Source organism: Stenella coeruleoalba (assembly GCF_951394435.1).
Source record: "Stenella coeruleoalba genome assembly, chromosome: 7".
Taxonomy (NCBI): domain Eukaryota; kingdom Metazoa; phylum Chordata; class Mammalia; order Artiodactyla; family Delphinidae; genus Stenella; species Stenella coeruleoalba.
The window spans coordinates 45,367,413-45,388,835 of record NC_137153.1 but is presented as its reverse complement, the minus strand read 5'-3'; the positions used below and the strand labels follow the sequence as shown (position 1 = coordinate 45,388,835).

The window sequence follows — 21,423 nt, the reverse complement described above, 5'->3', positions numbered from 1 at the left end:
TATACTTTATAAATTTCAGTTCCACACAACTCTTCAGTTCTTACAGACTTTAACTTGTTTGGGTTATTGATGCAATTATTCCACAGCTATTTTTTTTTAAGTTATTACTTTTTTACTGTTATTTTTTTGCTGCTTTTCTTGTCAAGCACTCCTGGTTGTTTTAACTGATGTTATAATCTCTGATTTATACAACTACTGCACAACTAAATAAATCAAATAAGAAAAAAATAGATCAATATTCTTATGTAACTAGTCAAACAAAATAACTGGGATTATGCTTACTTCTTAATCAAAACATATCTATTATGTATCCACCATTGCACTTGCTACTCTAAAAGATATTACACAATTATAAAGCATAACTGCTAAGTCAAAGGTCTTACAATTTATTTGAAAAAAACAAGGATACATAATAATTCAATTCTAAACTCCAGTCTAACAAAAATTACAGTAGCAACACAGGGAATTGAGAATTATTACATTCCTGGACTACAATCATTAGTAAATGGTTATATGAAAGATTTGAAAATTTGTTATTTGGGGAGAAGAAACATTAATATTTATGCTTTGAAACCTCTGATAACCTTTAGGGAAGGTGTGATAATTAAATATTTAACAATGAGACACAAACACAAAGAGCAGAGGAGGAACACCTTGCTGTGCTAGGCTTTATTTCTTTAGTTACTGCATCACTTAATAGTGTTTTTAATAACAAACTTTGCAATGCTTTGGTTAATCTCAAGCATTGCATTAATTTGAACATGTCCTGATCCAAAACCAATAAAAAAATATTAATTTATTGTAACAATGGATATATTTTGATTTATTGTTCATGGTTCTATTTTTATGAAATATTTTTCCATAGTTCCATAGATTAGTTTTTTATGGAAGCATTAAGTCAAATTTTATACATAAGATTTTGCCATTTTATTATCTAAGAAAATTGTATTTTATGTAACAATGAAATATATTAAATAACATTAGAAATTATAGTTAATAAGTGATCAAACAATAGCCACTGTTTAGTGACCATGACAGAATGGTCACAAAATTATTCATCAATTTTATAAATCAGTCATTTTATTAGGCATCACACATATGATATCCTATTTTTCCCTCACACAAATATCAAATTTGAAATTACTATACCCAATGGGAAAATAGGAAAACTGTTTCAAAGTACTTAAGGAACTTGACCTATCCATACGGAAGCACAGTTTATATCCTGTTTTCTCTGACTCCAAAGCCTGCTACACAGCAGAGCAAAAGTACTGGGCTGGCCAAAAAGTTCATTCAGATTTTTCATGTTATGGAAAAACCTAAACGAACTTTTTGGCCAAACCAATAACATATTCAAAGTTTAGTGTTTAAAAAAAATCGCTTAAATGTTAATGTTCCCAGGGTTATGTTCTAGATCCATATTTTCTTTGCTGTCTTTTTGGCAAAGTATACGAACAATTTCCTCACTGCTTCAATTACATTTTATATATTCAACCCTGAACACTTGGGTTTTTTTTGTTTTTGTCAAACTCATAAAGCCAACTGATCTCTCAACTGAGAGAAACCTATTACTTGATATATGTTACTGAACTTCTATTCTCCCAAATCTTCTCCTTCAGTGTTGATATATCATTCAACAATTCTACCACCCACCCATTACCCAGGGAGGAAACCATGATATCAACATTTTATTCTTTGTTCACCACTTTCACTGTTAATTCTAACTCCTTTGTATCTTATTAATCTTTTTCATCCTCTTTATGCTTAAAACTTCCAGGGCCTGCCTGCAGCCCTTAGTTGGTCACTCTTTCTAAACCCAAGCCAGAATGTCTGGTACAGTCTTTTTCACATCACTTCCTCCTGATACTGAAGCGCCTGCCTCCCTCTTTTACTTCTTAGAGCCTTTATAAATTACATAGGTCCACCCAGACAATCTAGGATAATCTTCTGATCTCAAATTGCTTAATCACATCTGCAAAGTCCCTTTTTTCCATGTAAGGTAACATGTCCATAGATTCCCAGGATTAAGATGGGACATCTTGAGGGGCCCATTATTTTGCCTACCACATTTATTCTTAAGTTTTCAGATTAAAGGTTAATCTTCCCCAAAACTCCTTATTATGGTTAACTGCCACTCCTATATATTAGCGTAACTTCTTAGTTATTCGTACCATGCAAGAGTAAGTAAGACAATCACTGACCTCATGTGGTTTATAATCTAGTGAATGATAAGATTAAACAAGTATGTACAAAAGGGTAGGCATTTGGCTCACTATTGTATTCCCAGTGACCATCAAAATTCATTCTATCTAGTAAATTTTAAATATTTTGAGTGAATGAGTGAATAAATAAGTAGAAACTACATTTTCTACTTAAATATATTTAATAATTTCACAAAGCGTCTTCTAATCATTAAATTCATATTTATCTGTAAAGATATTTTTTAACCAATATCTCATCCAGCCTTAAAGTCTTATTTTGTCTTCTCTGGTTTCATTCTTTTTCTCTAGAAAATGTATATATTACCCAAAACACTGATGAGGTTGTATATCTGCCTCATAGAAAACATTTAATTAGGCAGAAATAATCATCCTCTACTACAATCTTTCCATACACTTGTATAGTCTTTCTATATACTTGCAGTGAACAATCTTAAAATGAAATTAAGAAAAACATTCCTTTCACAGTAATATGAAAAGAAAAAAAAAAAAACTAGACACACATTTAACAAAGTAAAAACTTTTATAATATAAAAGCCACAAAATATTCACAGAAATTAAACCATATCTAAATAAATGGAAAAACAATCCATGTTCATGACTGAAAGACTTACCTTGTTAAAATAGCAACACTTCCCAAACTTATCTACAAGTTCAACACATTCCCCATTACAATGCCAGCTGACTTCATTATAGAAATGGACATGCTTATTCTAAAATTCATATAAAATTATAAGGGACCCAGAAGAGCCAAAACAACTTTGAAAAATAAAACACAGTATATCAGGGGTCTCCAGCCCCTGCCTCCCATGGGCTGCAGAGCAAGAGATGAGCAGTGGGTGAGTGAGCAAAACTTCATCTGCCGCTTGCTCCCCACTGCTCCCCATCACTGGCGTTATAGACTGAACCATCCCCTGCCCCGCCCCCCAGTCCAAGGAAAAACTGTCTTCCATGAAACTGGTCCCTGGTGACAAAAAGGTTGCGGACCGCTGCAGTATCTGACCTCACACTTCCCAACCTCAAAGCTTACTACAATGCAATGGTAATCAAGACAGGGTACTGATAGAGGAACAGAGATGTAGTTCAATGGAAGAGAACTGAATATCCAAAATCCTCACACACATATGGTCAAATGATTTTCTACAAAGGTGCCCTGACCACCCAAAGAGAAAAGAAGAATCTTTTCAACAGATACGGGGACAACTAAATAGCCACGTGCAAAAAATTAAGGTGGGCCCTTACCTGACACCCTATTTAAAAATTAAGTCAAAACTGATCAAAGACCTACGGGCCTCCCTGGTGGCGCAGTGGTTGAGAGTCCGCCTGCCGATGCAGGGGACGCGAGTTCGTGCCCCGGTCCGGGAAGATCCCACATGCCGCGGAGCGGCTGGGCCCGTGAGCCATGGCCGCTGAGCCTGTGCGTCCGGAGCCTGTGCTCCGCAACGGGAGAGGCCGCGGCAGTGAGAAGCCTGCGTACCGCATAAAAAAAAAATTGATCGAAGACCTAAATATAAGAGGTAAGGCTATAAAACTCTTGTAAGAAAACAAAAGGGTAAATCTCTTTTACCTTAGGTTTGGCAAAGGATTCTTAGAAGTGACACAAAAACATGGGCAACAAACAAAAAAACTGGATTAATCAATATTAAAAACATTGCTTCAAAGCACCATCAAGAAACTGAAAACACACAGCATAGGAAAAAAATACTTGCAAATCATTTATCTGATAAGGGACTTGTATCAAGAATATATAAAGAAATTTTACAACTTAATAATAAAACACAGACAACCCAATTAATAGATGAGCAAATGATATGAATAGTTATTTCTTCCAGGAAGATATACAAATGGCCAGTAAGCACATGAAAAGATGCTCAACATCATTAGTTATCATGGAAATGCAAATCCAGAACACAATGAGACACCACTTCTCACACTTCAATGAGATGGTTAGAGTATTATAGGAAGACAACAAGTGTTTGTGAAAAAATAGAGAAATCAGAACATTGGTACACTGCTGGTGGGAATGTAAAATAGTCTAGACACTTTGGAAAACACTCTGGTAGTTTCGCTGATTAAAAGTCAAGTTTTCCTATAACCCAAGAGGAATAAATGCATATGTCCACACAAAAACTTGTACGTGAATGTTTCAACAAAATTATTCATAAAAACAAAAGGTGGAAACAATCCATAAATCAACTGCAGAATGAATAAACAACATATGGTATACCCATACAAAAGAATATTCAGACATAAAAGCAATGAAGTACTGATACATACGAGATGAATGAATCTTGAGAACATATGGTAAATGAACGTAGTCAAAAAATATCACGTATTTTATGATTGCATTCACATACAATGACTAGAACAGAAAAATATAGAGAGACTGAAAGAGTAGTAATTGCTTAGGGATGGGTGTAGAGATCAAAGGGTTAATGGGATGATAGTCACAAGGTATGGGCTTTCCTTTTGTGGTGATAAAAATGTTTTATAATTGACTGGGTGTCACTGCACCTATCTGAATACACTAAAAAAAGAAAATTGAATTGCAAGCTTTGAATGGGTCAATTGGAAGGTATGCTAATCACGTCTCAATAAAATGTTTTAAAAATAGTCAAGTAGGGCTTCCCTGGTGGCACAGTGGTTGAGAATCTGCCTGCCAATGCAGGGGACACGGGTTCGAGCCCTGGTCTGGGAAGATCCCACATGCCGCGGAGCAACTAGGCCCTTGAGCCACAACTACTGAGCCTGCGTGTCTGGAGCCTGTGCTCGGCAACAAGAGAGGCCGCGATAGTAAGAGGCCCGTGCACCGCGATGAAGAGTGGCCCCTGCTCCCCGCAACTAGAGAAAGCCTTCGCACAGAAACGAAGACCCAACACAGCCAACAATTAATTAATTAAAAAGGGGTATATTTATAAAAACATAGTCAATACCAACTTCATTGCAAAAATAAACAGGTATTTAACATTTTATCTCTCAAATGCTAAACAGAAAAATACATGACAATCACACTATGACAGGTAAATATATTTTTCTAAAACACCTGTCTTGTTTAACTTGCTCAATACCTGTGACATCACTAGCATGTTAAAACAAACAAAAAATGGAGACCATTCTTGAAAATTCTCTGAGCAGATGAAACTAGTTTAGTCCTATAAGCAAAGCTTAATTTAGCTTATTTTGCAAGATTAACTTCACCTGGGTCACGTTTTGTTTATGCATCTGGAAATCTTAAGCAAAACTTTTAAAAATTTCCCCAAATTGATACAAGATAACCACTAACCAATTTCCTATCATTTAAGAAAATTCTAGTTTTATAACCAATCACAGTAAAAAAGTCACTTCCTTCTCACTGTATAAACTGCTTTATAAAAATATACCCCTGGGCTTCATTCCATGTTTGGTTTGAGTGCTCCCATGTACTTAAACTTTACTAATTACTACTTTGGTGATTCATTGGTTTTACTCTTATTTCTGAACTTTCCACAGTTCAAATATAGCATCCCTTAGTGATAGTCAAAAGTTCCTTAAAGCTCTCATGCAGACACTTGGAAGTCAATCCCCTTTCCTCTTTTACCAAATGATATATAACTATATCAAACTGCTACACTTAGGTGAATAGAGAGATTCCAATCTGTAGCTCTTTTATCTTTCTTCCTCTGATACTCTTTCTTTTATTCCTATTTGATTTATATATCTCTTTGCTATAGACATCTTATTCTAGTTTCTATATAAATATCTAGTACAAAACATAAACAGGTTGAGAGAGTAAACAGCATGCAAAGTTATTTCAATTGAACCAAGAATAAAGGTCTGCCCCAAGAAGAAGGAAAAAATATGGAACCTACTTGTCACAAGTTGGTTTCTTTGAGAAGTAGACTCTGAAGCAGAAAGCAGAGAGCAGGCAGTTTATTAAGGAGTTCTCCCAGGGTTGTGAGCCTTGAATGAAGAAAGAAGCTGGATCAGAGGAAGAAGTCAAAGTGCAATGCAGTTTCAATGGAAGGGCCGAGCTACCTCTGCAGGGAGTACTGGGGATGGGGTGACCCATCTGAGTTGTTCCAAGACTGAATGAGAATGCAGGGTATTTTTACACATGTGTTGAGCAATCACTGGATGTGGACCAATCAGAGATGGGGTCATAACCTTTGTGATAATCTTTAGTTGAGGCAATCTTGAAGCAGGATGGTGGTAATCTCTATTAAGGGTTGACAGCTGAGTGCTGGATGCCGGCAACAGTTGCATCAGCTGGGCTAAAAACATCTTTAATTCTGAAGAGGGATAAATGGATTGCAACTCATGACCACCACACTGCTAAAAGAACTATTTATTACCTTAAATAATATGGTAATCTAACTTAATACTTAATAAACTATTTCTAAATGAAATACAATAAAGCATAAGGATACAATAACTCCACATACAGATATTTCTTTTGAAAATGCATCTGTCAATCTTATTATTGCTCATATGAAGGTAGTGCTATTTTTTTCTTTGGCTGCTTTTCAGATTTTATCTTTTGTTTTTTAGCAATTTTCAATTATTTTTCTAGGCATGGTCTTATGTTCATCATATTTGGGGGTGTGTAACTACTCTTAAATCCTTGATATCCTTCTTCCCTTTGCCCTGCTTCACTCCACTCTGCCCTATCTCTTAGTATGTTAATTAGGAAGATTGACACTTTGATCTTTGTCCCAAATGTTTCTTATGCTCTTTTCTCCATTTTTGATCCATTTTGTCTTCAGATTGTACTGAACTATATTATACTTTACTGATTCTCTCTTTTTGTTCATCCAATCTGCTGTTAAAACCACCTACTGAGATAGTAATTGCTCTATTGTATTTTCTTTCTCCCAGGTTATCCAATTTGTTATCTCCTGTTTGAATTCTCCTATGAAAGTCTCATCTTGTTAGGTACAGTTAGCTACAGTTGTTTTAATGTTTTTAATAACTCCACAGTCTTGATCATACGTGGGTCTATTTTTGTTGAATTTTTTATGTTGGTTTTAAATAATTTAGTACTGTATTTAGATGTGTCTGGTAGTTTTAGATGTAATAGTAGTCACTGTACATGGAAAATTTTAGAGATGTAACTTTTATTTTCCCACAGAAAGGATTTAATTTTCATCTGACAATTATAATAGGTATAATGGGATTCAGACTTTATAGGGACTTGTCTATTTATGGTTTGTTTTTATTAGTTTTATGGGACTCAGCTGCAAACCTGAACTATTTACTGAGCTACTCATACTAGCCATGGCCTGTACTCCACCTTTTAAAACCCAAATACTGTAAGACAACCAAAGATTCTGCTTAGTTTTCAAGACTCTTAGCTTCACCTTTCTGTTGGCCTTCCTGATCTCTTAGTCCATGCACATAAATATGAAAATGCCTTGAGAGGATAAGTGGTATAGAATATTAAGCTAACCTCCTTGTTGTGTTTTTCTTCAGAACCTGGACCCCTCAGCTTTTTATCTTTGAAACCCTGAACTTCGGTGTCATGTTCTAACCCTATGATTCCATTTTTAAAAGCACTAGGCTTCTACTTTCTTCTTGGCCTGTTTGCTCTCTATTGCTTATAGATAAGCAAAGGGTGGAGGGTGATAGTCAGTGCTTGGTGCAACTTAATAAATCCCCCATTGAAGGAAATCAATATTCAAATTTGAGCTTTCCACGAGACTAGCATGAGGGTTTGTGATCTATGCTGGGCTTCGAAGCAGGAATAAGTGATGTAAAAAGGCAGAGAATAGGGCCTCCCTGGTGGCGCAGTGGTTGAGGGTCCACCTGCCGATGCAGGGAACACGGGTTCGTGCCCCGGTCTGGGAGGATCCCGCGTGCCGCGGAGCGGCTGGGCCCGTGGGCCATGGCCGCTGGGCCTGTGCGTCCGGAGCCTGTGCTCCGCAGCAGGAGAGGCCGCAGCGGTGAGAGGCCTGCATACCGCAAAACAAACAAACAAACAAACAAACAAAAAAAACAGCCACGATTTACTGATTGCTTGCTATATGCAAGTAAATTTGTGAAGTGTTTTACATTAATCTTCCCATTTAACACTCAACAGAATCCTTTGATGTAGATGCTAGCACCATCTCTATTGTATAACTGAGGAAACAAATGTTTAGAAATATAAAGTGACTTGCCCAATATACTATAGCAAATGAGTGTGGAGCTGGGATTTTAAGCCAAGTAGCCTGACTGCAGAGACCATGTGTTTAAGTACTATGCTTCAGCAGTTCCCCTTAATATATCTTTATTTGTTCATTTGATTGATTTACAATTGTAATATTTTTACAATAAGAAAACAAAATAAGGCTAATCTTATTTTATAATTATAATGAAGACAATAAAATAAATTATTATTATAGAACCTTAAATATATGACCAGTGCATAATGTCATATAATACAAAAAAAAGGTAACATTCATTAGAAAACTAGAAGAAAATACATAGATAAGATTTGGTGTGATATTTGAGGTGTCCCAAACTGGTAAAATGTATAAATACCTAATTCCTAAAAACCTATGTTTTCTAAGTAAATTTTTCTTCGTATATATTTAGGAAATGCTGTATATTTGTGCATATATATATATATAGAGACACACACATATACTGGTATGTACGTATGTATATGTGTTTATGTGAGTGTTTTGGCAGATCTTTTGAATTACCAAAATAATAAAAAGTCCTCATACTATTCATACAAATAGTCAAGAATGTTTTAAAAAACATTAAAGCAAAACAAAACAAACAAAAAACATAGCCTGAAAATATTTCTTGTGGACTGGTCTTGAAACGAATTATCTACTTTGCTAGAGGAACAAATTGTAATAGGAATTTGTTGGTCAATAAATCAAGACTATGTAATCTTCTATGTAAGAATCAAAAGTGATAATTAATAATATTTGATTAACTGGCCCTACATGATGAAATTAAATATCACTCTGTTCTTTAAAGGTATCTCCACTCTTTAATGAATTGCTAATGGATGCTATACATGTTTACATTTTTGATCTGTGTTCTAAAGCCATTTTGAGATTATGCTGATGCAATATAATTCTTATTGTATTTCCCCAACATAATGTTTGCCCAGTGTTAAAATGGACATTGTTCTGAGTATAATGTCCAGAACAAGATCTCAATTTTATTATCCTTCTCACATTGTTTTCCTTTCTTTGAACATTTCTGGCATTCACACCCAAAGCTTTATATTATGACAAGCACCAAAGCTATGTCATGTTTGCAGATTGCTTTTTTTTTTTTAAATATGATCATTCTTATTGGCATGATCTATGTTTTTTCTTTGGACTGCTCCATTTATATCCCCATATTTGAAAAAGAAAAATAATCTGCTGCCCAGCAGCATACTAACTCCTCTTCTCAACTCATACGTTAAATGTACTTTTACTTTTGGCCAGAATTCTACCAGTTTTTTAGTTTGGAGTTTTAATAAAAAGAGAAAATGTAAGGAAACATGACTTGGGCACACTGCTGAGTGTGGAAGGAAACATGTATTTTCTATCTCTCTGGAGAATAAGTTCCCATCTTTCTAGGAAAAGACTGTTTCTGGCCATAGCAGCAAGTAACTACCTGAGTTAGTTTTAAGGCCATCATATTTGATCAATGAAACTTCCTCCAGCAGCACACTTCTTAGAATCAGTCAAGCAGCAACAGCCTTTTTCCACTGCCCAGGCTTCTAAATGTCAGCCAATCAGAACAATCTCCACTTTGTAACATGCTTTCAAGCTGAAGTTCAACTGATCCCTAAACACGACCACTTTGCAAAGTCCATCAATCCTTGAGTCCCACTTTCTTAAACTCTACACAAGATTATCTCTCTGTTTTTCCTCTCTTCCTAGGAAAAGACTGATTGCTAAAACAAAATAATACAACTTTTCTTTCAGGCAATAAATGATCGTCTCTCCCCTTCTGTACTCTTCAATGAAAATATAGCTAAATACTCTCTACTTTTAATGTCAGACTCTGTAAGAAAAGGTTATAAGTTCTTTGAATGAAGAAATCTACTCTTACACCTATATTTCTTTGTATTTCATTTAGCATAATTTACTGTACACTGTGGTCTCTCAGTAAATCAAATCAAGGAGAAATATTTGAGTCACAAGATATTTTAGGTATTTAAAAATGCAGTGGTGCTCAAATTTTAGAATTTAGTGGTGGAAACCTCCTTAAAAGAAAATTTCACACCAAATCTGACTTGTATCCAAAAAGCATAATGTCTTTGGGTGAAGTTATGGAAGAATAAGCTAACCTTTTCCCATATGTTCTATTATGCACTTCACCTCTCTTGGGCTCTAAGGTGCTTCTAAGGTATCAGCTAAGACTTTGCTAAATAGCGTTTAAACCACTGATGTGTTTCTATCCCCTCAATTAACAGATGAGGAAAGTGAGGCCCCAATAACTTCTTCAGAACAAGATTACGTACAAATAAAACATGTTTTCTCTTATGACTCACCAAATTTCCATGTCAAGCAATTCTTTTGATTATGGATTTCTTCTAAAATATATTATTGTTTTCATTCATGTGGATTCACTAATGTATATGAAGTTAGTTATATTTTGCCTTTGTGTTATCATGCACTGTATTACAAAGCTGTAGTAATCAAAAAAGTATGGTAGTGGCATAAAGACATATATACAGATCAATGGAACAGAATAAAGGATACAAAAATATACCCATGTACATATGGTCAACTACTATTTGATGAGGGAGCCAAGAATACTCAATGAAGAAAAATAGAGTGCCTTCCATAAATAGGGCTGAGAATATTGGATATTCACATAAAAAAGAATGAAAATAGACCCCTACCTTACAACACTCACAAAAATTACCTGGAAATGGATTACAGACTTAAATGTAAGACTTGAAACCATAAAACTCCTAGACAAAAACACAGGGAAAAGTTACTTGACATTGGTCTTGGTAATGACTTTTAGAATATGATACCTGAAGCATAAGCAACAAAATAAAAAAATAAATAGAACTACATCAAACTAAAAAGCTTCTGCACAGCAAAAGAAACAATCAACAAAATGAAAATGCAGCCTATGGAATGCGAGAAAATATTTACAAATATTTTCACAAATCCAATAAGGAGTTAATATCCAAAATAAAAAAGTAAGTCATACAACTCAATAGCAAACACACACACACACACACACACACACACACACACACGCAAATAATCCAATTAAAAATGGGCAAGGGACTGGGATAACCAGTTTTCCAAAGAAGACATAAAGATGGCCAACAGGTACAAGAAAAGATGCTCAACATCATTAATCATCAAGGAAATGCAAATCAAAACCATAATGAGATATCACATCACACATGTCAGAATGGCTATCATCAAAAAGACAAGAAATAACAAGTGTTGGCGAGTATGTGGAGTAAAGGGAATAGTAAAGTTCACTAATGGGGGAATGTAAACTGGTAAACCTACTATGGAAAACAGCATTGAGATTCCTCAAAAAATTAAAAATAGAACTACAGTATAATCCAGCAATTCCACTTCTAAGTATGGGAGGTGAGAGATGTTAATTTAACTTACTGAGGTCATCATCTCTCTCCCTCTCTCTCTCTTTCTCTCTCTCTCTCTATCTATTTATATATATATCTCAACTCATTACATTGTATACTTTATACTTATAAAATGTTATATGTCAATTATATTTCACTAAAACTGGAAAAAATGAAATATATTCTAGAATATTTACTTACTCTATTTACTCACGTATTCTCCATAAGCATCTTGTAACTTTTTAAGTCTTCATTCATACTATCTAAAATTAAAATTTATAATAACTATTTATTGCAGTTCCCTGCTGTGTCTTACTCTATTAGGAAAAAGTATATCGCTGACTTTGTTATATATGTTTTCATTATTTTGTAAAAAGAGTGTTTATTTTTCTTACTTTCATTAAGTGATTAAATGAATGAATGATATTTAATTAATGTATTCAGCAAATATATATTGACCATCTCTCATGAACTAGGAAATTTTTTTAATTTTATTGAAGTACAGTTGATTTACAATGCCATGCTAATTTCTGCTGTAAAGTGACAGTTATACATATATATATATATATATTCTTTTTCATATTCTTTTCCATTAGGGTTGATCACAGCATATTGAATATAGTTCCCTGTACTATACAGTAGGATCTTATTGTTTATCCATCCTATATATAATAGTTTGCATCTGCTAAACCTAAACCCCAAATGTTATAAGCACTTGAAACATTATCAATGAGCCAGTTTTCTGCCCTTGTGAAACATAGATTCTGATGGGATTCAGAAAAAAAAAAGTGAATATGATAAATAAAGTACATGAACTATTACAAAATAAGTATTTTAGAAACATTGAAAAATAAAAGCAGCATTTTGGAATTGAAAGCACTTTTTGTAAAGGCACAGATTATAATTTAAACTAGAGTGGTGAAGGCAGAGCACAATGAGAGGGTGACATTTCAGCAAAGACCTGAGAGAGATGAAGGAATTAGCAGAAAGATATGGAGATGGGAGAACTTTTTTACATAGAAAACTTGGCCTGTGCAAAGGCCCTAAGATAGAGTGTACATATATTGTTCAAAGAACAGTTAGGAACCCGTGTGGCTGGGTAGAGTATATAAAAGGGAGAAATATAAGACATGAATTCATAGAGCTGTAAAGAGGCCAGACCATACAGGCCAGTCTTATATGCAGGCCTGTAATCTGAATAAAATGGGGAACTACTGCAGGATGCAGGATTCTAAGCTAAAGAGCAAGCTGATATGCTTAGAACCATTAGGAAATTACGAAACTAGCCAAGAGATGAGATAATTAGGAGTTTTAGGTTAATGTTTACAGTTGTACACACTCCTATATATAAAATAGATAACTAACAAGGACGTACTGTATATCACAGGGAACTATACTCAATATTTTGTAATAACCTATAAGGGAAAAGAATCTGAATATATACATACGTGTATAACATATATATATATATACATATATATATATATATGTGTGTAAATCACTTTCTTGTATATCTGAAACATAACATTGTAAATCAACTATACTGCAATTTACAAAAAAAGAGATAATGGTAGCTTGGACCAAGATGGTCAGTAGAATTTGCTTAAGAGTTGGGTGAAGAAGTGGGGGAAGAGACGGGGTGGGGGGAGAGAGAGAGAAAGAGAGAGAGAGAGACAGACAAACAGACAGACAGAAAGAGACAGAGAGAGAAAACAAAGATAACCCTGAAGTTTAGGGTTTGATGGAGGTGCTAACAATTGAGACGAGGAAAATCACAGGTGGAGCAAGTTTGAGGGGACAAGATTTGGAGTTCAACTAGATACGCTGAGTTAGAGATATAACCAGACAAATGAGGAGATATGGTTCAACAAACCTGTCTTGATTTCAGGCTGGAGATTACAGAAAATCTATGAACAATCAATATATAAATGGAATTTTTAGTGATCATAAATAAATAAGAGATAGACAGTAGTTACTGAGCTCTAAGACACTCCAATTTTAAGAGATCTGAGAAATCTGGAACCTTCAAAGGAGACTGAGAAGGAGCTACCAAGTAGGCAAGAAAACCAGGAGAGTGGGTTCCAAAAGCCAAGTGAAGGACTTTTCTTTTCCCATGGAGGAAGGAGTGAGTGTGTGTATCGAATACAGCCTAGATGTCATAGAAGAACATACTCCAGAAATATCCATTAAATTTAATAACTTGAAGGTCATTGATAATTTTGAAATTATCAATGAAAACAGATCTGATGGTAGAGAGAGTAGGAGTATAAAGTATAAAGTAGGAGTATAAAGGCTCTTTCAGGAAGTTAAAGGTGATATGAATGAAAAGTATTAATTTGTCAAGTGAGTTTGAGCAATGCTGTCTTAATATTGAACATGTCTCTTTTGAATAAACTTAAACAGACTTTCTAATATACAAATGTTGTGAATTTCCCTGGAGCTTATAGTAAGCAGTTCTGGCCAAACTTAATAACAGAGGCCTTTTATTTTACAAAACATTTGTAGAATTAGTGTCCTGTACATTTTGAAACTATAATCTTATAGTCACTCATGCCTCTGGATTTTAAGAAAATCACATTAAAAAGAAGGATTGATAATGTAAAACTAGCTTAAATACTCAGTGTTTTCTAATTATGTTTAATTGGCTATGTACTTACATGTTCATTTTTTTTAAAATTTATTTTTGGCTGTGTTGGGTCTTCGTTGCTGTGTGCGGGCTTTCTCTAGTTGCCGTGAGCAGGGGCTACTCTTCGTTGCGGCGCATGTTCGTAGCGGCGCGTGGGCTTCTCATTGCGGTGGCTTCCCTTGTTGCAGAGCACGGGCTCTAGGTGTGCGGGCTTCAGTAGTTGTGGCACGTGGGCTCTAGAGCGCAGGCTCAGTAGTTGTGGTGAATGGGCTTAGTTGCTCTGCGGCATGTGGGATCTTCCCGGACCAGGGCTCGAACCCATGTCCCTTGCATTGGCAGGCAGATTCTTAACCACTTCGCCACCAGGGAAGCCCCACTTACATGTTTTTAAATTGGCTTGCCAAGTCATATCTAGTTCATACCATGATTTAATGTCCCTAAATGAATTATATTTATGTCCCTAAATTCCTGAATTTAAATAATACCTCTAGGTATTCCTAAGCAAGAATATCTAAGCAAAATAGAAACAACCAGATTGAAAGCATCTCTTGGCTCCTCAACTAGGAAGACAGCTCATCAAATGCCTGATAAAATGACATTCTAATGATCTCACACTGTAACTCTAGCAATTCTTCACAAAACCCCTTAAGATTTAATACTATCAAGGTCATGGAATTTTTCTTTCTTCCCTAAAGTAAATACATACAATGTATGACTTGTTATTAGATGTACTAGTTTTAAAACAACAGTTCTATTATTCAAGGCAGGATATCATAATTGTGTTTCTTATAGCAACAGCAGTCACTTTTCTGATGTTGGCAGTGATCTCTGTTCAGTTCATGAACATGACGGAGCATTCACTGTGCATTCTTCTGGGTATGCAGAAGTGTCAGACTACTTTCAAACCACCTGTCCTCATAGATAACAACAAAACTATGCTCAAGTGAACTTTTGCAGCAAGGCAGCAACCTGTGCTTTCACATCACAGTTGTTACAAAATGAAAGTAAAGGGTATGAATAGGATCTGGCATGTAGATAAAATTGCCCTTTAGGTATATTTAAGAACCCGAGGGATATTATGCTAATAATATGAAATGCAAATTGAGGAAATATAGTCACAAAATTACCATATAGTTTGTAATGCCCTAATATCTCCAATAGAGTCAATTTTTACCAATTTAGGACAACTGGAGGGAAATCAGTATTCATTAATATCATTAATGATATTATTAATCAGTATTCATTAATATCATTAATCAGTATTCATTAATATCATCAATAAAAAGTCCAAATTCATTTATTCATGCATATATACATGTGAATTCATTCTATGCATTTAGATCCTTCTGAGGCATATTAAAAAACATATTACACCATGTAATAATAATAATAGCCCTTTAATGCAGGCATTATTTAATTTAACATGTAAGGGAATTGAAGGAAAGAGAATATTTAAATTATGTAATACTCAATGTCACATCAATATTTCAGCATTGTTTGCTGATCTTATAGGTTCCTGTCACCTAATTTATTGCTTAAAAAATACAACTCTAATCTTGTCCAATTATTGGAAGATATATGTTTCATGGGTCCCTCCCAAGACAAAGGGGTTAAATGTTAATTTCTAAAAACCAATCTCGATAATTCTAATGACATAACCTAAACTACTAAGATAGAAGGGGGACTCTTGGGACTGTTTTTCTTGCTCTTATAAATAACACAGGATAAAGACCACCTTCTAGGCTTTGCGCTTATTTTTGTTAGGACTTGATGCTGGGAGTTACTGTAGCCAAGTAGCAAATAAGATACATGTCAAGAGAATTACACAGAAGTTGATCAGACCCTTGCCTTATTGAGTCACTGTATTAACTTACTGTATAACAGCTTACCTCTGGACTTCTGGTTATTTGAGATAACAAGCATCATTAATATATCACCAGAATTCCTTTTACTTGCCAATGGACACATCTGATATAGCTAGTAAATGTTGGAACAGTAATTTAAAACTACAACTTGTGATTCAAATTAGTGGGTTCTTTCCATTGCAAAGTCTGAAATTATTTTAAAATTTAATATTTATGTTATTGAAATATTCATTGAAAATATTTTTTTCTGATTTTCAGTTCATAAAGTACAATCAGAATTTTCATGCTTAAAAAGAGCATTCTATCAACAATTCCAGCCACCTCTACGTAACTTAAAAAAAACTGATGCCCAAAGGTAATTATTTGAAAATCCACCTCTTCTGTCCCCTATGTCACTAAGTTGAATAAATCTTGGGTTTCTAACAAAATGGCATGAAAAATAACTATGGCTTATCAGGGGGAAAATTATTTTCCCTTTTAGCCTTATCACTATTAAGTGCTAAATGGCGTAAATAATGCATTATAATATTTTGATGAGGATTTACACACAGAAAATTACTGGCACACATTGGCTACCAAAAATACTAGTTTTTATACATACACTTTTCTATTCATACACTTGTTCAGCAAAGTTATAATTCCAAGAAATGCACTTGAGGAATCAGTACTATGGTTAAATATACTTGCACTGCATGATATATTATTAGGTTTTTCTTTTAGAGCTAAAGCACATCAACCTATTAAAGCTCTGAGAAGTTCTGGAGTAAAAGAATCTCTATTTATTATCTATTGCTGCACAGCAAATGACCTCAAAATTTAGCATAAAAGACCAGTAAACATGTAATATCTCTCACAGGTTCTCTGGATCAGGAGCTAAACTGCTCTGGGAGCAGTTTAGATGGTTGGTTCTGGCTGAGAGTCTTATGAGATTGTAGTTGGGATGCTGACTAGGGCTTGCAGTTTTCTGAAGGCTTGACTGAAGCTGGAGGATCTGATTCAAGGAAGCTCACTCACTTGCTGGCAATCAGTATGGAGAGGACTCAGTGACTATTCACGTGGACCTCTCCACAGAGATGCTTAACCGTCCTCATGACAGTAACTGCATTCCCCCAAAGCAAGTAATCTAAGAGAGTGAAGCAAGGAGGAAGCTTCAATGCCTTTTACAAACTGATCTAGGAATTTATACATTTTTTCCATATGCTATTCACCAGATGCCAGTCGCTAAGTCCATCCCATACTGATGAGAAGGGATTTAAGCCCTACCTCTCAAAGGGAAGAAGTCCAAAGGATCACGAACATACTGTTAAACCACCAAAGGATCTATCCAACTTTATTTAATCTAGGTTTTTTGAAAGTCATTTGACCTTAGAACTCTAAAGTAACATGGTTTTAAGAATTCTCTTTAGGTTCTCTTGACACAACAGAATTCTATGTGGTTTAATTTGAATAAATAAATGAGAAAAGTTTGTCATGTGAAAATAAACAGTTTGAGTACTTCTGAATATTTAAGCAGCTTGACACTTTGTTTTTAAAAACCTCCTTGAATTACATTTATGTTATTCACTTGCCTCAAATAATTTCTAACCACTGATCGTGATCAATTTGAATTGGCAATCATGATTTTTGACTGATACAAATGGACATAAAAATATTGATTTGGGAGAGACATTTTCTAAATGCAACTTGGCATATATTGTTTATTTTTAAATTTTTAAATGGTGTCGTTAAGGCCTCTATTCTGGAATGTGATGCTGTTGTGAGGAAGAGTGAAATAATTTGTTTTCAAGTGAAAGGGTTTTGTTTCCTCATCAGCTATTAGATTGGCAAAAAGGGATATTTATTAATAAAATGCCCTCCTTACTGGAAGACCGAATAACACTCAGAGGAATGGAAGCCCAAAGGGTTTCTTAATCCTGACTGTAATACAGGATTTATAAGCAATGCTATAGAGTCCTCTTGAAGACTTAACATATCTAGCCTAGTTCCTTATAGTAGGCAAGTACATAGGAACTTAAACAAATGCCCTAGTCATGAATAATGAGCTTCAAGCAGCTTGAATACCTCATATATCGCCCCCTAAAATTTAAGTATCAACAAAGTCATAGAGTCACTTGAAGTCCAGGATCATTTAGGAGATACTTAATATCTGCCATCATCAGTAAAATAGAAGATAATAGCCAGAAAAACAGCAAGAGATAAGATACACAAACATAAGTACTTTCAAACACAGGATGCACTCATAGGAATACAGAGAAAATAACACATAGAGCTTCATGTTCTTTGTTTTGTTCAGAAAACAGAACATGAGAAAGCCAATTGTTAGAATTTAACTGTCCTTAGATTGCAGTTGCTTTCTTTATCTACTGTTTTGTTCCTTACTCAGGTTTCAGCTATTCTGTACCCCATGTAGCCCCATCATAAAGAATTGTACCTTTGGGAAATGACAATTTTCCACGAGAGCAATTTTTATATCTAAAAGACAATGAAAATATGAGAAGAATGGTTGTTGCTGTTAAAGTGTGTCCTCAGTATTATAAACTACATTATGCAGTCATGAACTTCTATATTAATGTCATTTAAACTTTGGCAATATTAGTCTAGAGAGGATCTTGTGAAGGATGGTACATTAACTTTTAGAAGTGATGGGCTGTGATATACCTGCTGTGCTGTTGAATGGCATAGGCTGAACTTCAGCACAGCCTTCTAAAGACACTCTTTCTACAGGGCAAGGCTTACATACATGAGGGCAGAGCTGTGAATTCAGATAGTTCAACCTGTCCTTTGAACAGGAAGACATAATGGTGCCATTTAAAAAAGTATTCTAGGGGCTTCCCTGGTGGCGCAGTGGTTGAGAATCTGCCTGCCAATGCAGGGGACACGGGTTCGAGCCCTGGTCTGGGAGGATCCTACATGCCGTGGAGCAACTGGGCCCGTGAGCCACAACTACTGAGCCTGCGCGTCTGGAGCCTGTGCTCCGCAACAAGAGAGGCCGCGACAGTGAAAGGCCCGTGCACCACGATGAAGAGTGGCCCCCGCTCGCCGCAACTAGAAAGCCCTCGCACAGAAATGAAGACCCAGCACAGCCAAAAATAAATAAATAAAATAAAAAAGTACTCTATAAAATAGCCCATTTTCCTGGTTTCTGGCCACTATATTTTTATCTTTTTCATTAATCACTTTATTCTAGAAATAGATACTGGGAGCCTGCATTGTATATATTAAAGTAAATATTATTGCCCCCAAATTCTAGACATTTACAAATATTTAGGGAAAAAACACTAAACAAATAGTTGAAACATAATGATATTAAGGCTTTAGTAGCAGCTTGTGTAAATTACTGAGAAAATAGAAAAAGTAACTATCTGGCTGGATCAGCGGGTGAAGGAAGTGCTCCTCCTAGGGAGAATAATGACTACGCTGATGGGTGGGGGAAAGAACAGGCAATGAATATGGACTTGGAGTCAGATCAAAATAAAATCCTTGGTCTTCTATTTTTCTGAATGACTTTTGACCTATTAATTAATCACACGGAGTTTCAGTCATCTCATACTTCTAACAAATGAACCATTTTTTCATTTTTATGTCCCAGTAGTAACTCAAATGAATATGTCTAAAATTTGACCTACCACATTTTCTGTGAGAATGTGCATCTCCTGAGGTACTCCAAACCTGATGAAATGTATCTCCATTCACCAGTTCCATTAGCTCCCAATTAGACAGAAGGACTCATGTTTAGTGGAAATTGCATGGGCTCTGAAACCTGACAAATCTTGCTTCAAACTCAGGTTCTAGCACTTACCAGTTGTGTGTATTCATGTACAGTTATTATCCCCATTGAGCCCTATTCCCTCAACTATAACATGGTAGTAAGACTTGCCTTAAAAGATCATTATGAGAATTGGCTACTGTGTATGTAAAGAAGCTGCCACATAGTCGTTTCTGGAAAAGAAAATGGATAAATATTATATTGATAAATACTATTTTCCTAGGCTCCTCACATATTCTAGAAATTCAGAGAAACTCCAAGCACTGTAAAGTATGTTTCCTAAATATTTCTCTGCATACCCTATTTTTGTCTCCACCCCCTGTGACTTGGTGCAGACTTTCAGTATTTCCCACTTGAGTTAGAACAAATTTCCAACTGAGTAGTTTGATAAAAGTTGTCCTGCCATGTAATTCATTCCCCACCATGTGATTCACGTGACTTCTCTGAGAAACCTGTTTGATTACATAAGTTTTGCATAGAAACTGTGACTGGCTGCCAGTTGTTTTCATGACAAAGTCAATACTTATTAATATAGCAAAATAACCATTCCTACTGTGATGCTTCCTAGTTTTTTGTTTCTTCTTTTAAAGATTTAATTTTTCATTATTATGGTTTACAATTTGCTATATATTTATATTATCAACCTTATTTATTATATTTTAAGCTTTTTTGTAGCTTTACCTAGATATAATTGATATACACCAAATTGCACCTATTTACTGTACACAATTTGATGAATTTGGACATATGCATATTCTTATAATACCATCGCTATAGAAAAATATCCATCACCTTCAAAAGTTTTCTTGTGTCACTTTTGGTCACCTCCACTTCTTTAAACCCTTCTGCTGAAGACACTCCTCATTTCACCAAACATAATAATAAATTATAATACCTACCATTTATTGATTACCTTCTCTCTGTCAGGCACTCTAACAAGTATTTTACCAACATTTCATCCTCAAAAGGATTTTATAGGTTAGTGAGTATACTTACTCTAACTTCACAGATGAAACCAACGTGCATCAATTTAGTGAGTGACCAGAGACTACACAGCAAGTAACTGGAGGACTCAGAATTGAATGTAGGTAATTTACCTCTAGAGCCCTTAGTTGTACATCACTGTGTATACACTGATTTATGGTCCTCTGAATGTACTTTTTTTTATAATTATGTGATTTTTCATGTGCTCTTCCTGATACAGCCACTATGGAGAACAGTATGGAGTTTCCTTAAAAAACTAAAAATAGAACTACCATGTGACCCATCAATCCCATTACTGGGCATATACCCAGAGAAAACCATAATTCAAAAAGACACAGGCACCCCAATGTTCATTGCAGCACTATTTACAATAGCCAGGACATGGAAACAACCTAAATGCCCATCAGCAGAGTAATGGATAAAGAAGATGTGGT

The 21,423-nt window shown here is 35.1% G+C and overlaps 1 protein-coding gene across 28 annotated transcripts in view; it reads right to left on the bottom strand.

Annotated features, from left to right (window-relative positions):
* Positions 1-21,423, bottom strand: part of LOC307189655 (uncharacterized protein) — a 2,229,222-nt gene that overhangs the window by 542,401 nt on the left and 1,665,398 nt on the right. For all 28 annotated transcript variants that reach the window (XR_013829263.1, XR_013829264.1, XR_013829268.1 and 25 more), the window contains one exon: positions 6,068-6,158. Coding sequence is in view for 1 of the 28 variants with exons in the window: in XM_079927934.1 (XP_079784060.1) it covers positions 6,071-6,158 (88 nt within the window). In the remaining 27 variants the exon portion in view is untranslated. The remainder of the gene's footprint in view (positions 1-6,067; positions 6,159-21,423) is intronic.